The 15,698-nt window shown below is 53.1% G+C and overlaps 3 protein-coding genes across 3 annotated transcripts in view; 1 reads left to right on the top strand and 2 right to left on the bottom strand.

Annotated features, from left to right (window-relative positions):
- The window catches only part of LOC310676834 (tigger transposable element-derived protein 1-like), a gene marked incomplete at its 3' end in the record, with an annotated part of 1,439,559 nt that overhangs the window by 784,155 nt on the left and 639,706 nt on the right, over window positions 1-15,698 (bottom strand). The window lies entirely within an intron of this gene.
- Window positions 1-15,698, top strand: part of RNF121 (ring finger protein 121) — a 175,900-nt gene that overhangs the window by 53,002 nt on the left and 107,200 nt on the right. The gene's annotated exons all lie outside the window — the stretch shown is intronic.
- Window positions 1-15,698, bottom strand: part of NUMA1 (nuclear mitotic apparatus protein 1) — a gene marked incomplete at its 5' end in the record, with an annotated part of 70,275 nt that overhangs the window by 8,019 nt on the left and 46,558 nt on the right. Inside the window, 9 exon segments of the mRNA XM_083436020.1 lie at window positions 272-432; window positions 892-1,098; window positions 1,505-1,606; window positions 2,028-2,096; window positions 5,078-5,125; window positions 6,338-9,721; window positions 12,520-12,645; window positions 13,797-13,937; window positions 15,243-15,360. Coding sequence (XP_083292146.1) covers window positions 272-432; window positions 892-1,098; window positions 1,505-1,606; window positions 2,028-2,096; window positions 5,078-5,125; window positions 6,338-9,721; window positions 12,520-12,645; window positions 13,797-13,937; window positions 15,243-15,360 — 4,356 coding nt within the window.

The following is a 15,698-nucleotide window of genomic DNA, read 5'->3' as shown; positions in this document are numbered from 1 at the left end:
TGACTGGGGCAACCCAGTCAGTTGGGTGGCGTATAAAATTAACAACAACAACAACGCCCCATGTCTCCAAAGTTGCTTCACTGTCCGGCCTGCCAAATGAAGGACCCTGCGAGTGGCCACCCTTGGGTCCTAGAGCTGCAAGGGTGGGAAGTCTCTGCTCTATGGCCGATCAAAGAGCTAAGGAGGAGGAGGAGGAGGAGAGAAATCTGGCACGGAAGCTGAGCTGCTCTGCTGCAGCCGCCTGCTTGCCTTCTAAGCTGAGGGCCAGTACCTGGTGGAGTTGAGCGGCTGTGCTTCATCGCTGGTGCTCATGTCCAGGCTGTCTGTGCTGACGTCGGCTGGGCTTTCCTGGAAGGTGATGCGGCTTTTTAATGAATCTGTGGCCAGCTGGAACTTGCCCTGCTCTCGCAGCTGGCGATCTGCAAACTCCACCTGCGTTTGGGTTGGTTAACGGTAAGGGGCAGGGTGCCACGAGCGAGCCGCGCACCAAGGAAGTCAAGAGACCCGCTAGAACCAAAATGGCTAATTAAATGTTTCTTTGCATGCATCTACGTAAGAACTGGGCCAAGTCCACCTCACTTCAGCTGCAGGTAAATATGTTGCTATATATACTAAGCATGGGAACCCATGGCTCTCCAGAGGTTGCTGGACTCCAGCGCCCATCACCCCTGGTCCTTTGGCTTCCTGGCTAGAGCAGGAGGGAGTTGGAGCCCAGCAACACCTGCAAGCGCCACATATTCCCCACCCCTGGGGTACAGAAAACCCTAGGGACCCCACAGATCCTTCTTGCAAGAGGAAATGCACAGGGCAGGGCAGGGCCTGGAACGGAAATGACTGGGCCCTGCCGTGGACACGCACCCTGCCTCCTCGGCCACCGCCCTTCGGCCCTACCTGTGCCTCGAGGCTGCAGAGGTTCTTGGAGGTGAGCTGGGCCTCCTGCATCTGCCTCACCAAATCCTGCTGCTCCTTCATAAGGCGCTCCGATTTGGCCTTCAGCTCGGCGTTCTCCCTCTCCACCTCCTCCAGGACTCCCAGCCTCTCGAGCAGCTCCTGGTTTTGTTGCTTCTTTGCGTCGTAGTGGGTCTTGGCCTTCTCCATCTGAGGGGCGAGGAAAAGTGAGGCACCCGTCAAGCACAACGCCTGCCAGTTTAAGACCAGACTTGAAGCAATTTCCCGCAAAGCCGGGACACCGGAAGCCAAGGCTGGTGCTTCCATAAGAGACCCTTGCTCAGCCATGTCGTTGTGCAACGTCACAAAGTGTACTTACCCTCCACACACCCACATTTGCAAACCTCATCATGCAGGTCTTATATGCCAGTCTGTTAGCTCAACAGCTGCCATTTTTGTAAGCTATGAAATTTTGAGGCCTATAATGGCAGAACTTCTTTTCTTAGTACTTGCCTTAACTGTGACTGTTTAATACAGGGTAGAAGCCAGGGTGGTGGATCTCTCCCCTCCCACCCCTCACTTCTGCCCCAGAGGGAGACAGCTCCCCTTTTTCTACCTGTGTCTTGTAATGTTCAGCAGCTTGTTCCTTCTGGGCCACCTGAGACTGGAGATCCAAGATCTTCTCATTCTGGTGCTTAAGCTCTTCTTCATGCACCTGCTGAGGAGAGACCCAGATATTCCCTTACAGTGCCAGAGAGGGTAATTGTTTTCTTTCTTCCCCATGACTCTTGCACCAGCTGAGTGAGGTTGCTCAGTAGACTTACAAGGGTCCTTTCCACCCCTTGTCTTTGAAAAGCTGGCATCGGTGAAAACTAAATAGCTTTAATTGGATTTTGGGGAAAGGGCAATTAATTGTTACTGTTTCACATTTCTGGTTATTATCTTCCCTGATTCCCCTTGCCCTCGATTACAGGGGATTAGACCAGTGGGTCATGCAAACAACTATTCTGAATGCTTTTTTTAGGGTAGGGTGGGGATCTGGGGATGAATTTATGAAGCCAATGGGACAGCGCCCCCCAAAAGCTTGGGAACCTCTGCACTAGGAGAACTCTCTCCAGGCTCCATCCCTGGAAGCTCACCTGGGCTCTCTGCTGCTGGGCTTGAGTGACCTTCTCCTGCTGAGCATACTTCTGCTTCAGCTCCTCCAGCTAGAAAGGAAAGGGGGGGGAGAGAGAGAGAGAATAGTTACTCCAACCCCTCCCCCTCCTGCTCAAAGCACTGTTCAGCCACTCCCTCCTGGCTCGTTGAGGCTCTGCACCCCATTCCGCAATCTCTGTCCCCCTCCTAAACCTGCTGTACTGGAACAGCCATGCCTAGAAAAGGACTGGCTGGCAGGAGGCCAAGGAAGTCTCCCCCTTTTACCAAAAGCAGCAGACGGAACCAGATGACCCTTTGGGGTCTATGATTCCATGAGCACGGCATCAGAGAGTCACAGTCTAGGACATCTCAGGACTGAGCACTTTACCCAGTTTGGGAGTTGGAAGGAGGAATCTAGCACTGTCTATGTTACTCAGCTTGGCCCCTTCAGCATCAAACACTCCTCTAGTAAGTCAAGCCCCGTGCGAAAGAAAGAAAGAAAGAGGGGGGAGGGCCAAGTTCTGCACCTGGTAAAAGCAACACTAATAGGTCACTGAATGTGTTTTTGGATAACAACTCCGATTGCTAGGAGGAAAACAGCTGTGGGGCCCCAATTCAATGCAAGCACCGCTCAGCCTCCCTGAGACTAAGGGCATTACCCCCAGAACTACACACCTTTTTCAAGCTTCTTTTTGCAACCATGATGCCAGAGTCTGAATTCTGTCAAATGCCACAGACCCTCAAGAGTTACTACAGGAACACAGAAAGAACTGCATGCAGCAGGCCAGAGTCCTCTATGCCTGGAAGCACATTCCAGGCATACCCACATTCCAGGCATACCCTCTGACAGGTTCCCTTCCACCCAGGAAGCATCAGTACCACTGGAGTCCCTGTCCTAAACATTCTGCCCCTGCAAAAGCTTCCTGGAAGCAGCAGCGGAGAGCGCGCCTCCAACCCTCCACCGACACGTCTATGCTGCGCAAACACCGCATTCGAGCTGTAGGGTTGGGTCAGTGGGCTTCAGAGCAGAAATGGTGCATGGGGGTTAGCAGCTTCCCCAGAAGAGCAGCTCTCTACAAGCAGAAGAGCTGGGGTGTGCTGCAAGCAGATGCTCTGCCATGCGATGAAAGTGATGCCGGAAGTTAATTAGCCACACCCACCGCCCTGCATTTCCCACCTCCAGGTCTCCCCAGCAACCCCAAAGCAGGGTCTCCATTGCCAACTGTTTGCCTCTCGTGCACTTGGGGGTGAGGGAGCATCAGGGACCCACGGAAACATTGAAGGTTAGAATCCAAGAGGGTTTCTGAAGTGGAGGGGGCCGTTTCAGGGGATTCTAGTTTAAGCTGGTTTGCTCTTAATGAAGGGCTTTAAAACACAGGGGTGAGGGGGTGGACTTGTCTTCAGGTGCAACCATGCTTGCAGATGGCTAAGAGAGGTGGTGGTGCTTTTAGCTCCTGGTAACCCTAAAGGTTAGAGGGCTGGCCCCCCTGCGTTGCAGACCCTGCACTCTGCCTGGAGCTCAAGGTCTCCCCTCCCGAGAGCAGTATCATTCACAGAGATTCTCTCCTATACCGAAGGAAAATATAGGAAGGAGATGGGGAAGACAGAATGCCAAAGGATGCAGCAGCTGGAGCGGGAAAGGACCTCGGAGATCATCAAGTTCTACTCTCTGCTGCTCAAGGCATAGGGCACCTCTGGTTTCATATGGCTACTTCCCTCTTGGCGCAGTCAAGTCTTAAGAAGTGGTGCCCAGAACTGGAGAAAGTGCGCCAGATGCAGGTAAAGGTGGGTAAAGAACCCCTGGATGGTTAAGACCAGTCAAAGGTGACTATGGGGTTGCGGCTCTCATCTCACTTTCACGCCGAGGGAGCCGGCATTTGTCCACAGACAGCTTTCCAGATCATGTGGCCAGCAGGACTAAACCACTTCTAGCATAATGGGACACGCACAGAAACACTGTTTACCTTCCCGATGCAGTGGTACCTATTTATCTACTTGCACTGGTGTGCTTTCGAGCTGCTAGGTTGGCAGGAGCTGGGATACAGCAACAGGAGCTCACCCCGTCGCACAGCACATAGCTAAATAATGAGACTCACTCCCCCAGGAAGCAGTCATGGCCACCAACCTAGATAGCTTTGAACAAGGATCAGATAAATTCAGGGAGGAGAAAAGGTTCCCCACGGCTACTAGCTCCTGGTGGCTATGCTCTGCCTCCACAGCTGGAGGCAGCAGCACTTCTGGATCCCAGCTGCTGGAAACTGCAGGAGGGGAGAGTTGCTCTTGTGCTCAAATCCTGTGAGGCGGTTTCCCTTTTGGGCACCTGCTTGGCCACACTGGGAACAGGATGGTGGACTAGATGGGCCATTGGCCTCTTCCAGCAGGTTGCTCCACCAGGAGTTACAAAGAGAAGTGGGAAATTCTACAGGGCAAGTAATTGGTATGCCCCAAGCTGCTCCCAAGGCTTCCCAGATGTTGGGATGAGAGGGTGCAAGAGGATGCATGTGGTGCTGTACTGCGGTGCTATCAGAAAAAGAGGCACTAAGGAGATCTTTAAAGGGGAGGGCAACAAAAAACGGTGTGTGGGTGTGCAGCAAGCCCTCATACTACTATTACTGGGAGACCTGCTGGGAGGGCAACAATCCCAAGCAGACTGACTTTGCTGCCTGCTGGCGCGACTTCCTTTACAAGCCTTGGCTTGCCACATAGCTATGGACAGTCTTGCCTTTGGTGCAAAGGACAGGATTTGCGTGCTTTCTGCTCTTGCCAAGTAATTTTTTTTGTCAAAGTAAGAGAACAAAAGTTTTGCTGACCTGTGTGAGGAGGCATCTGGGCATAAGGTGCAGAGTTTTAGAGAGGTATTGTGAAGCCCTGTTTTCCCACACAGCCCCCAAACGAGGGTGGCGGCAGCCTTATTACTTGTCCTCCGTAAGCCCCCATTGCAAACAGTTCACAACAGGAGATGGCAGCCATGATGGAGGGGAAGCAGCAGCAGCAGCAGCAGCTACGTCATGCACTGTCACCGTTTAAGCAGCTGACACCTGGCATGCATTACCTGGCATGCATTAGCTCGCTCTTTCTGATATACCTCTAGCTGCTCCACCTGTAGGATTGGGGGGTGGGTGGGAGGGGGAAGCAATGAAGGCAGACGTGAAAACACCACAAAAAGCAGCTGGGGCAACTTGTGGCAAGGGTGGGAGCTCAACGGCCAACCCAATCCAGACCAAGGGGGTGTTGCTCATCCCTTCCCCAGAGGCTCAGAGCTGAGAGGGCAGTATATAAATCAGAGGAGAAGACTTGTGGAACCTGGAGGGGCAATGCTAGAACACTGCGTACATGCAGGAGCAAAAGGGAACCCATTCAAGGATAACATATAGCCAGCATCTCAAGCAAACATGGCTCCTGGACAGCAGCACCCCCTTTGTTAACTTGCATGCTTTAACTTTCAGGCAAAGTATCTACTACTGGCCTACTGCAGACCCCAAAGTTCTAGAGAAGGGGTCAGCAAACTTTTTCAGCAGGGGGCTGGTTCACTGTCCCTCAGACCTTGTGGGGGGGCTGGACTATATTTTTTTTGGGGGGGTGAACAAATTCCTATGCCCCACAAATAACCCAGAGATGCTTTTTAAATAAAAGAACACATTCTACTCATGTAAAAACACGCTGATTCCTGGACCGTCCACAGGCTAGATTTAGAAGACGATTGGGCCGGATCCAGCCTCTGGGCCTTAGTTTGCCTACCCATGTTCTAGAGGGCTAGAGATGGAAGGAGGGTCCCCATTGCTCAAGATGCAGCCCATGAGCCAAATAAGGTCTGCTGAGCCTTTCAGGCCACATCTTGCTTCTGCACATTCCCTCAATCTGGACTGTACTATACAGAATGCAGCAAAGGGTGTCTTGCACCCCCAGGTGTCTTGCAACCTCATTCAATCCTGCGAGAGATGCTTCCATCGCTCAAGGGTGGCCCTGCAGAGCTGTCCCCTTCATTAAGTAAACTGGAACCAGAATTTCTAAGCAGCATAGAAAACCATTAAGAGCCACCATCATTTTCTATCCAGCAGGCATATCTAGGCCAGATCCCAGACCGTTTACTCCATCTGCCTAATCTCCAGAGGCAGGGCTGCCCCCAGGTGAAGCAAGGGAGTAGGGATGAAGTGGGGGGGGGGCGCAAAGAGGATGAGCTTTGCCCCCCCCTCCACCCTGTTTCAAGAGGGCAAAGAAACCACAGGGTGGGTTGGGGAGATGCAGCTGCCTGGGGCTAGCCCCTGGGCAACCCCCACCCCCAAAAGCAACCGAATCCCGTGTGGGGCCTTACCTGCACTAACTGCCTCTGCTTGCTCTCCTCGTGCTTCTTCTGGGTGTCCTCGAGCACCCGCTTCATGGCGGCCACCCGCTTCTCCGAGTCGAGCCTGACCAACTCCATCTCCCGTGCGTGCTGCTTCTTGGTCTGGGCCAGCTCTGCCGGCAGGTGCTGCAGCCCCCGGTTCTCCTCGGCCAGCTGCGCCTGGCCCTGCTGGAGGGCGGCCAGCTGCCCCGCGTAGCTGGCCTTCTCCGCCTGCAGCTGCTGGATGGCCCGCTCCCGCTCCAGGAGCCTCTCCTTCACCGCCTGCAGCTCTGCCTGCTCCAGCTTGGCCCTGGCCAGCTCCGCCTGCAGGAGGCCAGCGGCGCTCTGCATCTGCTCCAGCTTCTCGCGGTGCTTGCTCTCCTGCGAGGCCTGCTCCGCCTGCAGCTGCTGGTAGAGGCACTTGACGGGCATCAGCTCTGCGATCAGGGCCTGGGCCCCTGCAAACTCCTGCTGCTGGGCGGAGAGCTGCTGCTCCTTTTGGAAGGCCTTCTCCTGCCAGGACTTAAGCTCCTTGCAGAGGTCCTCCTGCCGCTTGGAGGCAGCGCTCTGCTCCTTCTTCAGGGCCTCCACCGACACCCGAAGCTTCTCGGCCTGCTCCTGGGAGCTCTGCGCTTCGGCTTTCATGGTTGAGCACCTCTCAGCTGCCCGGGAAGCGGCGGTGGCCATTTCCGACTGCAGGATCCGCAGCCTCTCCTCCAGCTTCTTGCTCTTCTCGGACTCAGCCAGGGCCAGCCGCCTCAGGTCCTTGATCTCCCCCTCCTTCTCCAGCTGCTGCCTTTGCATGATGGAGGTCTCCTTCTCCATGCTGCTGATGATGCTGGCCTGGCGCTCCGATTCCTGGGCACAGCGCGACAGCTGCTCCTTCCAGCTCTCCTCAGACTTGCTCTTCTCCTGGGCTGCGGCACGTAGGACGACTAGCTCCTTCTCGGCTCGGGATGCTGCCTCTCTGCTCTGGGCCAGCTCCTTTCCTTTGTCGTGGAGCTCCCTCTTCAGCTTCTCTAGACTGGACTTGGACGCCTCCAGGAGCTGCTCCTGCTCCGCGGCCCTCTCCTTGTGCTGCGCCACCTCCCGCTTCAAAGCCTCCGCCTCCACCTGCTGCTCCCGCTCAGAGGCGGCTGCCACCTTCTCCAGCCGGGCAACGGTGATCTGCTGCTCCTTGCACTGCTTCTCCAGCCTCTCCACCTGCGCGCGGAGAGCCTCGCACTCCTTCAGCTGCCCCTGGTAGAGCTCTCGGCTGGAGGTGGACTCCTGCTCCTGCTGCCGCTTCTGCTCCTCCAGGCTCTTGAGGGAGGCGTCCTTGGAGTGCATCATCGACTTGATGCTGTCCATCTCGGCCTTTTGGGTCCGGGCTGCCTCCAGGAACCCTTGCAGCTCGCTCTCCATCTTGGCAGCCCTCTCCTTCAGGGCCTCGGCGGAGGCCAGCTCCCCCTTCAGCTTGCTGACCGTCTTCTGCAGGTCCCTTAGCTCCTCGCTGCGGGAGATGTTCTTGAGGCGCAGCTCCTCCAGCTCCCGCTCTTTCTCCCCAACCAGCTCTTGGGCCCTGGCTACCTCCTCCTGGAGCCCCGAGACTTCCACTCGGTGCTCATTGGTGACATTCTGCAGCTGCACCTCCAGGGCTGCCTTGCTGACTTTCTCAGCGGCCAGTTCCGCCCTGGCCCGTTCCTCCTGGCCCGCCAGCCGCTTGGTTTCCTCCTTGTGCAGAGCCAGCTCCTGCTTCTGCTGCTGGGAGGCCTCTTCCAGCTTGGCCTTCAAGGACTTCAGCTGGCCAGACAGCTTCTCCGTCTCGCGCTCCTTCTCCTTCAGGGCTGCCCTGGTGCTAGAGAGGCTGGACTCAGCTGCACTCAGGTCCTTATGGCTCTGATCCCCTGCCAGCCTCACTTGAGCCTCCAGCTCGGCTACCTTGCGCTTCTCCTCAGCCAGCTCCCTGGTGACAACTTCCAGCGCCTGGGCTGCTTCGTGCCCCTCCTTCTTCCCTTTGGCCAGGCTCTGGGCAGCCTCCTTCTGAGCCACAGCCACCTTCTCCTGCAGAGAGGCAATCTCTGCCCGGAGCTGGTCCTCTGTGCCCTCCTTCTCCTTGATCCGTGACGTGGCACGAGCCAAGTCCGCCTGGAGCTCAGCCAGTGCTCCTTGGTGCTTGCTGTTCAGGAGCTTCACCTGAGCCTCCAGTTCTGCCACCTTCTGCTGCTCGGCCTGCAGCCTCAGGTGGCCCTGCTCCTTCTCCCCGCTCAGCGCTCGGACCTTCTCCTTAAGCCTCCCCAGCTCCCCTGGGTCTCCTTTGGCAGAGGAGAGCTCTGCCATCTGCTGCTGCAGCTCCTCCACCTTGGTCCTGGACGCTTCCCCCAGCTGCTGCACTTGTCGCTCCAAGGCTTGCCTCTGGGCCTTCTCCTCACCCATCTCCCGCAGGACCTGGTCCCGGTGCTTGCTCAGCTCCTGAATCTGCTCCTCCAGCTCTGCAATCCGCCGAAGGTTGCCCTCCAGGGACTCGGCCGCCCGCCTCTTCTCATCCTCCAAGATGCCTTCTGTGTTGCAGACGGACTCCTCCAGGATCAGGAGCCGCTCCTGGAGACGGGTGTTCTCCTTGGCCAGCTTCTCCTTGTCAGCCAGCTTCTGCTGTGCCTCGCGAAGCTGGCCTTTCAGCACCGACACGGCTCCTGCTTGGGCCTCGCTCTGCTGGCACTGGGCGGTGAGGGCCAAGATCCTGGCCTCCAGCTCTTGGACCTTGTGGCTCAGATCGGCCTTCTCCCTCTGGGCTTCCGTGGCAGTGGCACTCTGAGCACGCAGCCGCTCGGTCAGGGTAGACAGTTCTGCCTCCTTCTCCTGGAGTTGCCTCAGGGCCAGCTCTTTCTCCTGGGCAGCCTTGTTGTATGCTTCCTGGCCTGCAGCCTCCACCTGCGTCAGCTTCTGGCTGCTCTGCTGCAGCGTGCTGGTCAGCTGGTCTACCTGGAGGCTCAGCTCCTGAAGGGCTGCCCGGGAGGCCTGCTCGCTCTTCTGCAAGTCCTCGGCCAGCTGGCCCTTCTGCTGCTGCAAAACCAGCAGGTCCTGCTCCTTCTGGTGGAGGAAGCCCATCAGCTTGGCGATCTCAGCCGTCAGGGCGTTGACCTGAGCGACCAGGCTCTCCTCTTGGGCACGCAAATCCTGCTCCAGCTTCTCCTTGCCTCGAGAGCTCTCAGAGAGGGAGTTCTGCAGCTCCGTGAGCAGGCCTGTGAGCTGGCGCTTCTCTGCTTCAAAGCTGCTCCTCTCGGACTGGAGGCTGGCCTCAAGCAGGTGCTTCTCCTCTTCGAGGCGGAGGACCGTTGCCTGCAGCTCGGTCTGCTGGCCACTCAGGTGGGCCACCTGCTGGTTCAGTTCTTCAAGCTGGTGGGACAAGGAACAGCAAACAAGGTTATGCATCCAGAGAGCACACAAAACGAGCCTTGCTCCTTCCCCTCCAATACTGCCCAAATACAGACTCACAGCTTATGCACTTAACTTACACAAGCTCAGCTTTACGTGCTTGACCAATTTTTTTTTTTAAAGGAGCGTGTGTGGTGTTGGGAGACATTCTGCACAGAAACATGTTTGTACCTTTAAGAATAGTTTTTGTGAGCTCTGGGCTAATTGGGTGCAGCTGGCCATGGCTACAAAAGGAGAAAAGCTGCAGTTTATACTCTGCCTGCAGGAAAAACACCCACTAGCTTTGCTGTTTGTTGTTTTGAAATAAAGTCTTTATTTAGTTTGGTTTTACACCGGTCTCAGTGTGTCACAATCTCTGTCATCTGCCACCAGTGGAAAATCCCCCTCTAACATGTGGAAGAGGTGGGGGAGTCAAAGGGGGGGAAGACAGCCAGCAATCCTACCTGCCATTGCACTCACCCTGGGAAAGCATTCAGATGTGCAGGGCGACCTTGGGAGTGTGCAGTAAGTGTAGCCCTGTGCTTTTTATGGCTTTTAAAGGGTTGTTTTGACTGTTTGCGATGTTGGGTTTACATGCTATCCCCGGAACGTAACCTCCGCATGAAGTTGAGTTGACCATACCACTCCTCAGTGAGAATGAGGCTGTGCCTAGACAGAAGGCCATGATTTGTACTCATCAGCGCCACACTCAAGAGACGTCAGCTCTGCCTGTCTGAAGCAGAAGCCAGCCAAGGCAGAGGATCCAAACTGGCCAACTGTGTATGTCACAGATCACTTCCCCCACTTCGTACCTTTAATGAATGTGGAGGCTGTTTTAAATTTGTTTGTTTGGCTTTTGTTGTGCTGCTGTTGTTTGTTTTTAAAGACAACAGAGCCTGACTAAAGTGCCAGGGGCAGACTTACTATATTTTATATACTGCCCTTCATCCAAAGATCTGAGGGTGGACCACAAGATACACGTACTGGCCAGTAAGGCAGGCGGAAGCTGTAGGGAGCGGAAAGAGTAGGCAAGTCCAGAGCTAAGGCAGGCCCTGCAATGCAGTGGACCAGGCTAACGATCAGTGGACCAAAACACCACCTAACAATATCTGGGAATACACAGAGAGACAGAACTCCTACAACTGAAGGGACTTTTCAGGTTAGTTATAGCCCATTAACAACAGAAACGGAATCAAATATTTTTACAATGGTCCACGTTAACAGTTTTGTGGTTAGTTAGGACTGCTAGCAATAACGAAGGCAGACATTCCCTTAAGTCACACTCTTTTTTACGGAAGTGTCTCTATAAATATACCCAATGTTAACATGTAAAAAGTCAAAGAAGCTATTAATGTTTTTTTGAATTAACAATAAAAAGCCACAAGTGCCTGCATTAACTCTGCAAAGAGTGGCCTGAACGGCCCAGATGTGGTTTTCCGTTACGCAGTTTCATGACTAAAACCACGAGCCTAACATAGATGAGTCACTGGCCTGTGCCTCCGAGCAGAGCTGATGCAGAATCCCTTGGCAAATAGTTCCCATGGGCACACTTATCGTAAGAAATAAGCTCTAAAGTCCAATTCAGAGGTGGGGAATCCCTGGTCCGTGAGGCCCTTTCCAGCCAGCCACACCCCTTTGCCACTCACCCAATGTCATATGCCACCAGGCCTGGGACAGGTAAAGTCAGAGCTGGCAAGGAACCATGGGAAGCCAGACACTCGAAGTGACCCCTAGTGTCCTGCACAGCTGGTATTTGGCAGTTTGAGTTTGGCACCAAATGCCCGTCAGCTGAGTTTGACCACCTTTTCATCCAGTCCACTGGGCAACATTAGTTACCCCACCTCTTATTCAACAAAAATATCTGTTCTGCAGGCATGGGACGAGTATGAATGTCTATTTTAATCAAGAACATCCCTTTTTATAATTTCATAAAATTTATACACTGCTTGACTGTGGAAAAACACACCCCCTCAGAGTGGCTTACAAAAAAAAAAAAGACAAAACAAAGTTATCACCAAGAAAAATTAGCAACAATGATTTTGGGGACATTCAGAAAGTTAAAAGAACAATAGACTAAACACAGATTAACATTTGTTTCAACTTTCTAAACATCTGGGTAAAAGGTAAAGGGACCCCTGACCATTAGATCCAGTCACGGACGACTCTGGGGTTACGGCACTCATCTCACTTTACTGGCTGAGGGAGCCGGCGTACAGCTTCCGGGTCATGTGGCCAGCAGGACTAAGCCGCTTCTGGCGAACCAGAGGAGCGCACGGAAACACCGTTTACCTTCCCGCCGGAGTGGTACCTATTTATCTACTTGCATTTTGACGTGCTTTTGAACTGCTAGGTGGGCAGGAGCAGGGACCGAGCAACGGGAGCTCACCCCGTCGTGGGGATTCAAACCGCCGACCCTCTGATCGGCAAGTCCTAGGCTCTGTGGTTTAACCCACAGCGCCACCCGCATCCCTAAACATCTGGGTAGGTTTGTCTAAATAAAACTGTTTTTAGCAGGCACTGAAAAGGGTACAGTGAAGGTGCCTGCCTGACGTCAACAGGCAAGGAGTTCCAAAGTCCAGGTGCTGCCACACAAAAAGTAAGAGAGTTCTTACAAATGCGGAAGGGGTGTTATGTGGCACCTGAAATATACACTCCTTTTTATACAACAATGCAGTTCAACTAGTTGGTGACACGGAGCGAGCCACCTGACTGCCCCGGTCCCCGGTGTGACAAGTGACATTTCTCTACTGGGACCCGTCTCGCCAGGGCCCTGCTCCTACCTTCAGAATGTCACCCATGACCTCTCCTTTCTCTGGCAAGGAAGTGGTCTCCCTCAGCTTCGCCATCTGGTCCTCCAGCAAGGAGTACTTTCCCTGCAGAATCTCCAGCTTCTCTTCCAAGCATCTCTGGAGAACAAGACACAGGTGGGGAATGAAACTGTGGAACCGGAGTTGGAAAGAACCATTAACCCAGTTTGTCCAACCCCCACCCCACCCCCACCAGCAACAGCCACTGCCACAGAGGACCGCATCACCTCTGATTGCTGGAGGCATATGCACCTGCTCACACCTCTTCTGGTCCAGGGAGGCAAAGGACCATGGGCAATGAGCACACAGTGCCTCCTCCTTTTCCATCTAGTGAACTTTTCCAGGGATCTACCCATGTGACTGTGTGGTGTCCAACAAGGAAAAAGCCACATTACTTATCTGCAACTCACTCCCCCACCCTACACAAACCCCTGTTGCCCAAGACTGAGCCCAGGGATGACCTCCTCTCCGTCAAGGGGGAGGGCTCCCTGCTTGTTAGAGTGAAGTGTGTGAAGCATAACAACTGAACAGCCACCACCATTACTGCACATACACACAACCTCCTTAAATAGCTCTTCTCGGGGGAGAGCACAACAGAATTGGCAGCCACAAGCAGCAACTATGTTTTGAGCATACTCAGAACATACCCAGGAAGCATGACAGAAGCATCTGTTGAAAGGCAAATATCCCTGACCAGAAGCAGAGGCCCTGGGAACTCAATTTGTGTTGTTACAAATCCCTTTTTGGCACTCTGTAGGATGTACAAATGGCACACCTACTTCTCCATGCCATTCCTATTATGGGCTATAAAAGCTACTGCTGAAGGTACCAGAGCCAATCTAACCTGCTCCTTACTTTGCTGGCCTATTTCCACTCTGCCTGGGAAAGCCAGCAGAAACACGCTACTCAGGATGTCTAGAGGTAATCAGGGCAGGGGGCTGTTTAGGTGCTTTAATTTTGGTGGTACATTGTTTTTGCTGTTTATTTATTTTTGTCATTTTGTCGTTCAGCCTTCTTATGAATTAGAGGTGGGTTGTTTAATCTGATTATTTGTTAATGAGACATTTTCATTAACTTATTTAAAATATCCCGTATTTTGTAGCTTAGTGAAATTATGTATTTGTTAGCAGGCTGAAGCATCATTTACTGCAGAAAATCAATGACGGTGATGACCATATGGACGAGGAGAACAGACCTCCTGGCCTCACCCCCTGGGGGTGGAAGGGGGGTGACTCTTCCTGCCCACTGACCTTCTCACTGAGGGCACTGCTCAGATCCCTCTCCAGGCGGCTCCTCTGCTCCTCCCATTCCCTTAGAGCTGTGTTGTGCTCTTCCGAGAGCTCATTCATGGCTTCCTGAAGCTCCGTGTGAACGTGAGCAAATTCCCGCAGCTGTGTTGCAAAAACAGGGAAAGGATTTATTTGACACTTGCTGCCTTTGTCTTTAGCATTGGTACAAACTCCCCTGCCCTGAAATTGTGGCGGACTATGCAGAACAAACCCTCTACTGCAAGTGTGTAATGAAACATGAAGAAGGCAGCAGCAAAACGTGGCTGGAGACAAGCAAATAACATTTCCTTCTCAATGAACTTCTAAGACAATTCATGTGCTACTTTAAACCACAGGAGGACACTGTCTAGCAACCTAGCCTGCACTTGCTTGTAAGTCTCTATAGGCTAACTCCATCCCTTAAAAGCTGACCAATTTTGTTGCTGTTTTCTCCCAGCTTGTTGAGACAGGATGCAAAATTTCATCTCTCGCAGATCCACTAATCCTATTAATAGTTCCTGCATCAATAAAGCCTCTGAACTCCAGAAACTAAGTTATTATTCCAATCTAATTTACCCAAGCTGTGAGGTCTGCTAACAGTATTAACACTCCTGGCGGAATACAGGTGGTTATAGCTCAGTCGGCCTTGTTGGGATTCCTCTGAGGTCACTGTGTTCAATTCAAAGACAAGCATAATCATTGCTAAGGGGCATTGAATTGGGGGACCGAGGTTTTATGAAAGGGACCTCATAGCTCAGGGTGGAGTCCATCCTTTACATCCAGCATGTTGCAGGTCTAATCTATAGTTACGAGGGTCTCAGGTAATGGGGAAGAGATCTCTCTGTCTGCCTGAGGGTCCCAGGGAACCATGGCCAGTCAGAGCAGACAAGATGGACCAGTGGCCTGACTCTGTGTAAGGGAACCACAAGCTCCTCTAAGGCCTTCACATGGGGACTTGTGTAACCCGCTCTGCTGCTGTAGTTTTTACTTGCCTCTTTTTATTCTGATGCTGTGTTTTGTAATTATTATATGGTTTGTTTTATGTAGTTTCTTGCTATTTGTATAGATGAAGGGCAGGATAGAAATATTTTTAATAAATAAATGAAATAACCACTTGAGTTCAATATTCCCTGTGGTCTTACGACACATGAACTGAGAACGGGGCACATTTCTCCAGGGTGCCACCTCAGTGCCTTTCCGCTCCAAGACCAAAACTCAACGAACCCTTTCCAGGATCTCAAGGCGCAGAAAAGGAATCAAGGGTCACCCGAGTTTCAGGCAGAGGCAATACCTCAACCTCGCTTAGTTCCTTTCCAAAACGGAAGCCTGCAGGTCCAGTATAATTGTGCTTCTCCCTACCCCCAACCCCAACCCCACATTTGGAGACTACAAGGCTGCTGCAGCAACAGAAAACAGGTGCTCACATACCCTGAAAGCAAGATCCCCATTCTCTTCCGAGAGCTGGTTGATTTTCCGGTCCATCTGGCCTTTTTCAGTTTTCAGGTCTTGGCACTGCTTCAGTGTCTCATGTAGGCGCATGAGGAGGCTGAGGGAGAAAGAGAGGGAGGCAGGCATGACAAGAAGCAAGAGCGCTACTTGAGGGCAAGAGTGGCTCCCTCCCTTGGCTTGGGCTCTGGAGCAGGGCAGCAGCTCAGGGAACCTCTCCCAACACAGGGTGTGGATCACCTCCTTCCTTAGAGGTTTTTAAGCAGAGGCTGGATGGTCATCTGTCATGGGTGCTTCAGCTGAGATTCCTGCAATGCAGATTCTATGATCGTAGGAAGCAGGTAACACACAGGCTTGAGCCTCCACTACAAGGCCGAGAGCTCTTTGGGTTGAAAGAAAGCCTGGTTGCCTGCCTTGCTCCACAGCTTTTAAGCGTTG

Source organism: Podarcis tiliguerta (assembly GCF_965153285.1).
Source record: "Podarcis tiliguerta genome assembly, chromosome: 4".
NCBI classification, from domain to species: Eukaryota; Metazoa; Chordata; class Lepidosauria; order Squamata; family Lacertidae; genus Podarcis; species Podarcis tiliguerta.
This window is presented reverse-complemented; position numbering and strand designations above follow the sequence as displayed.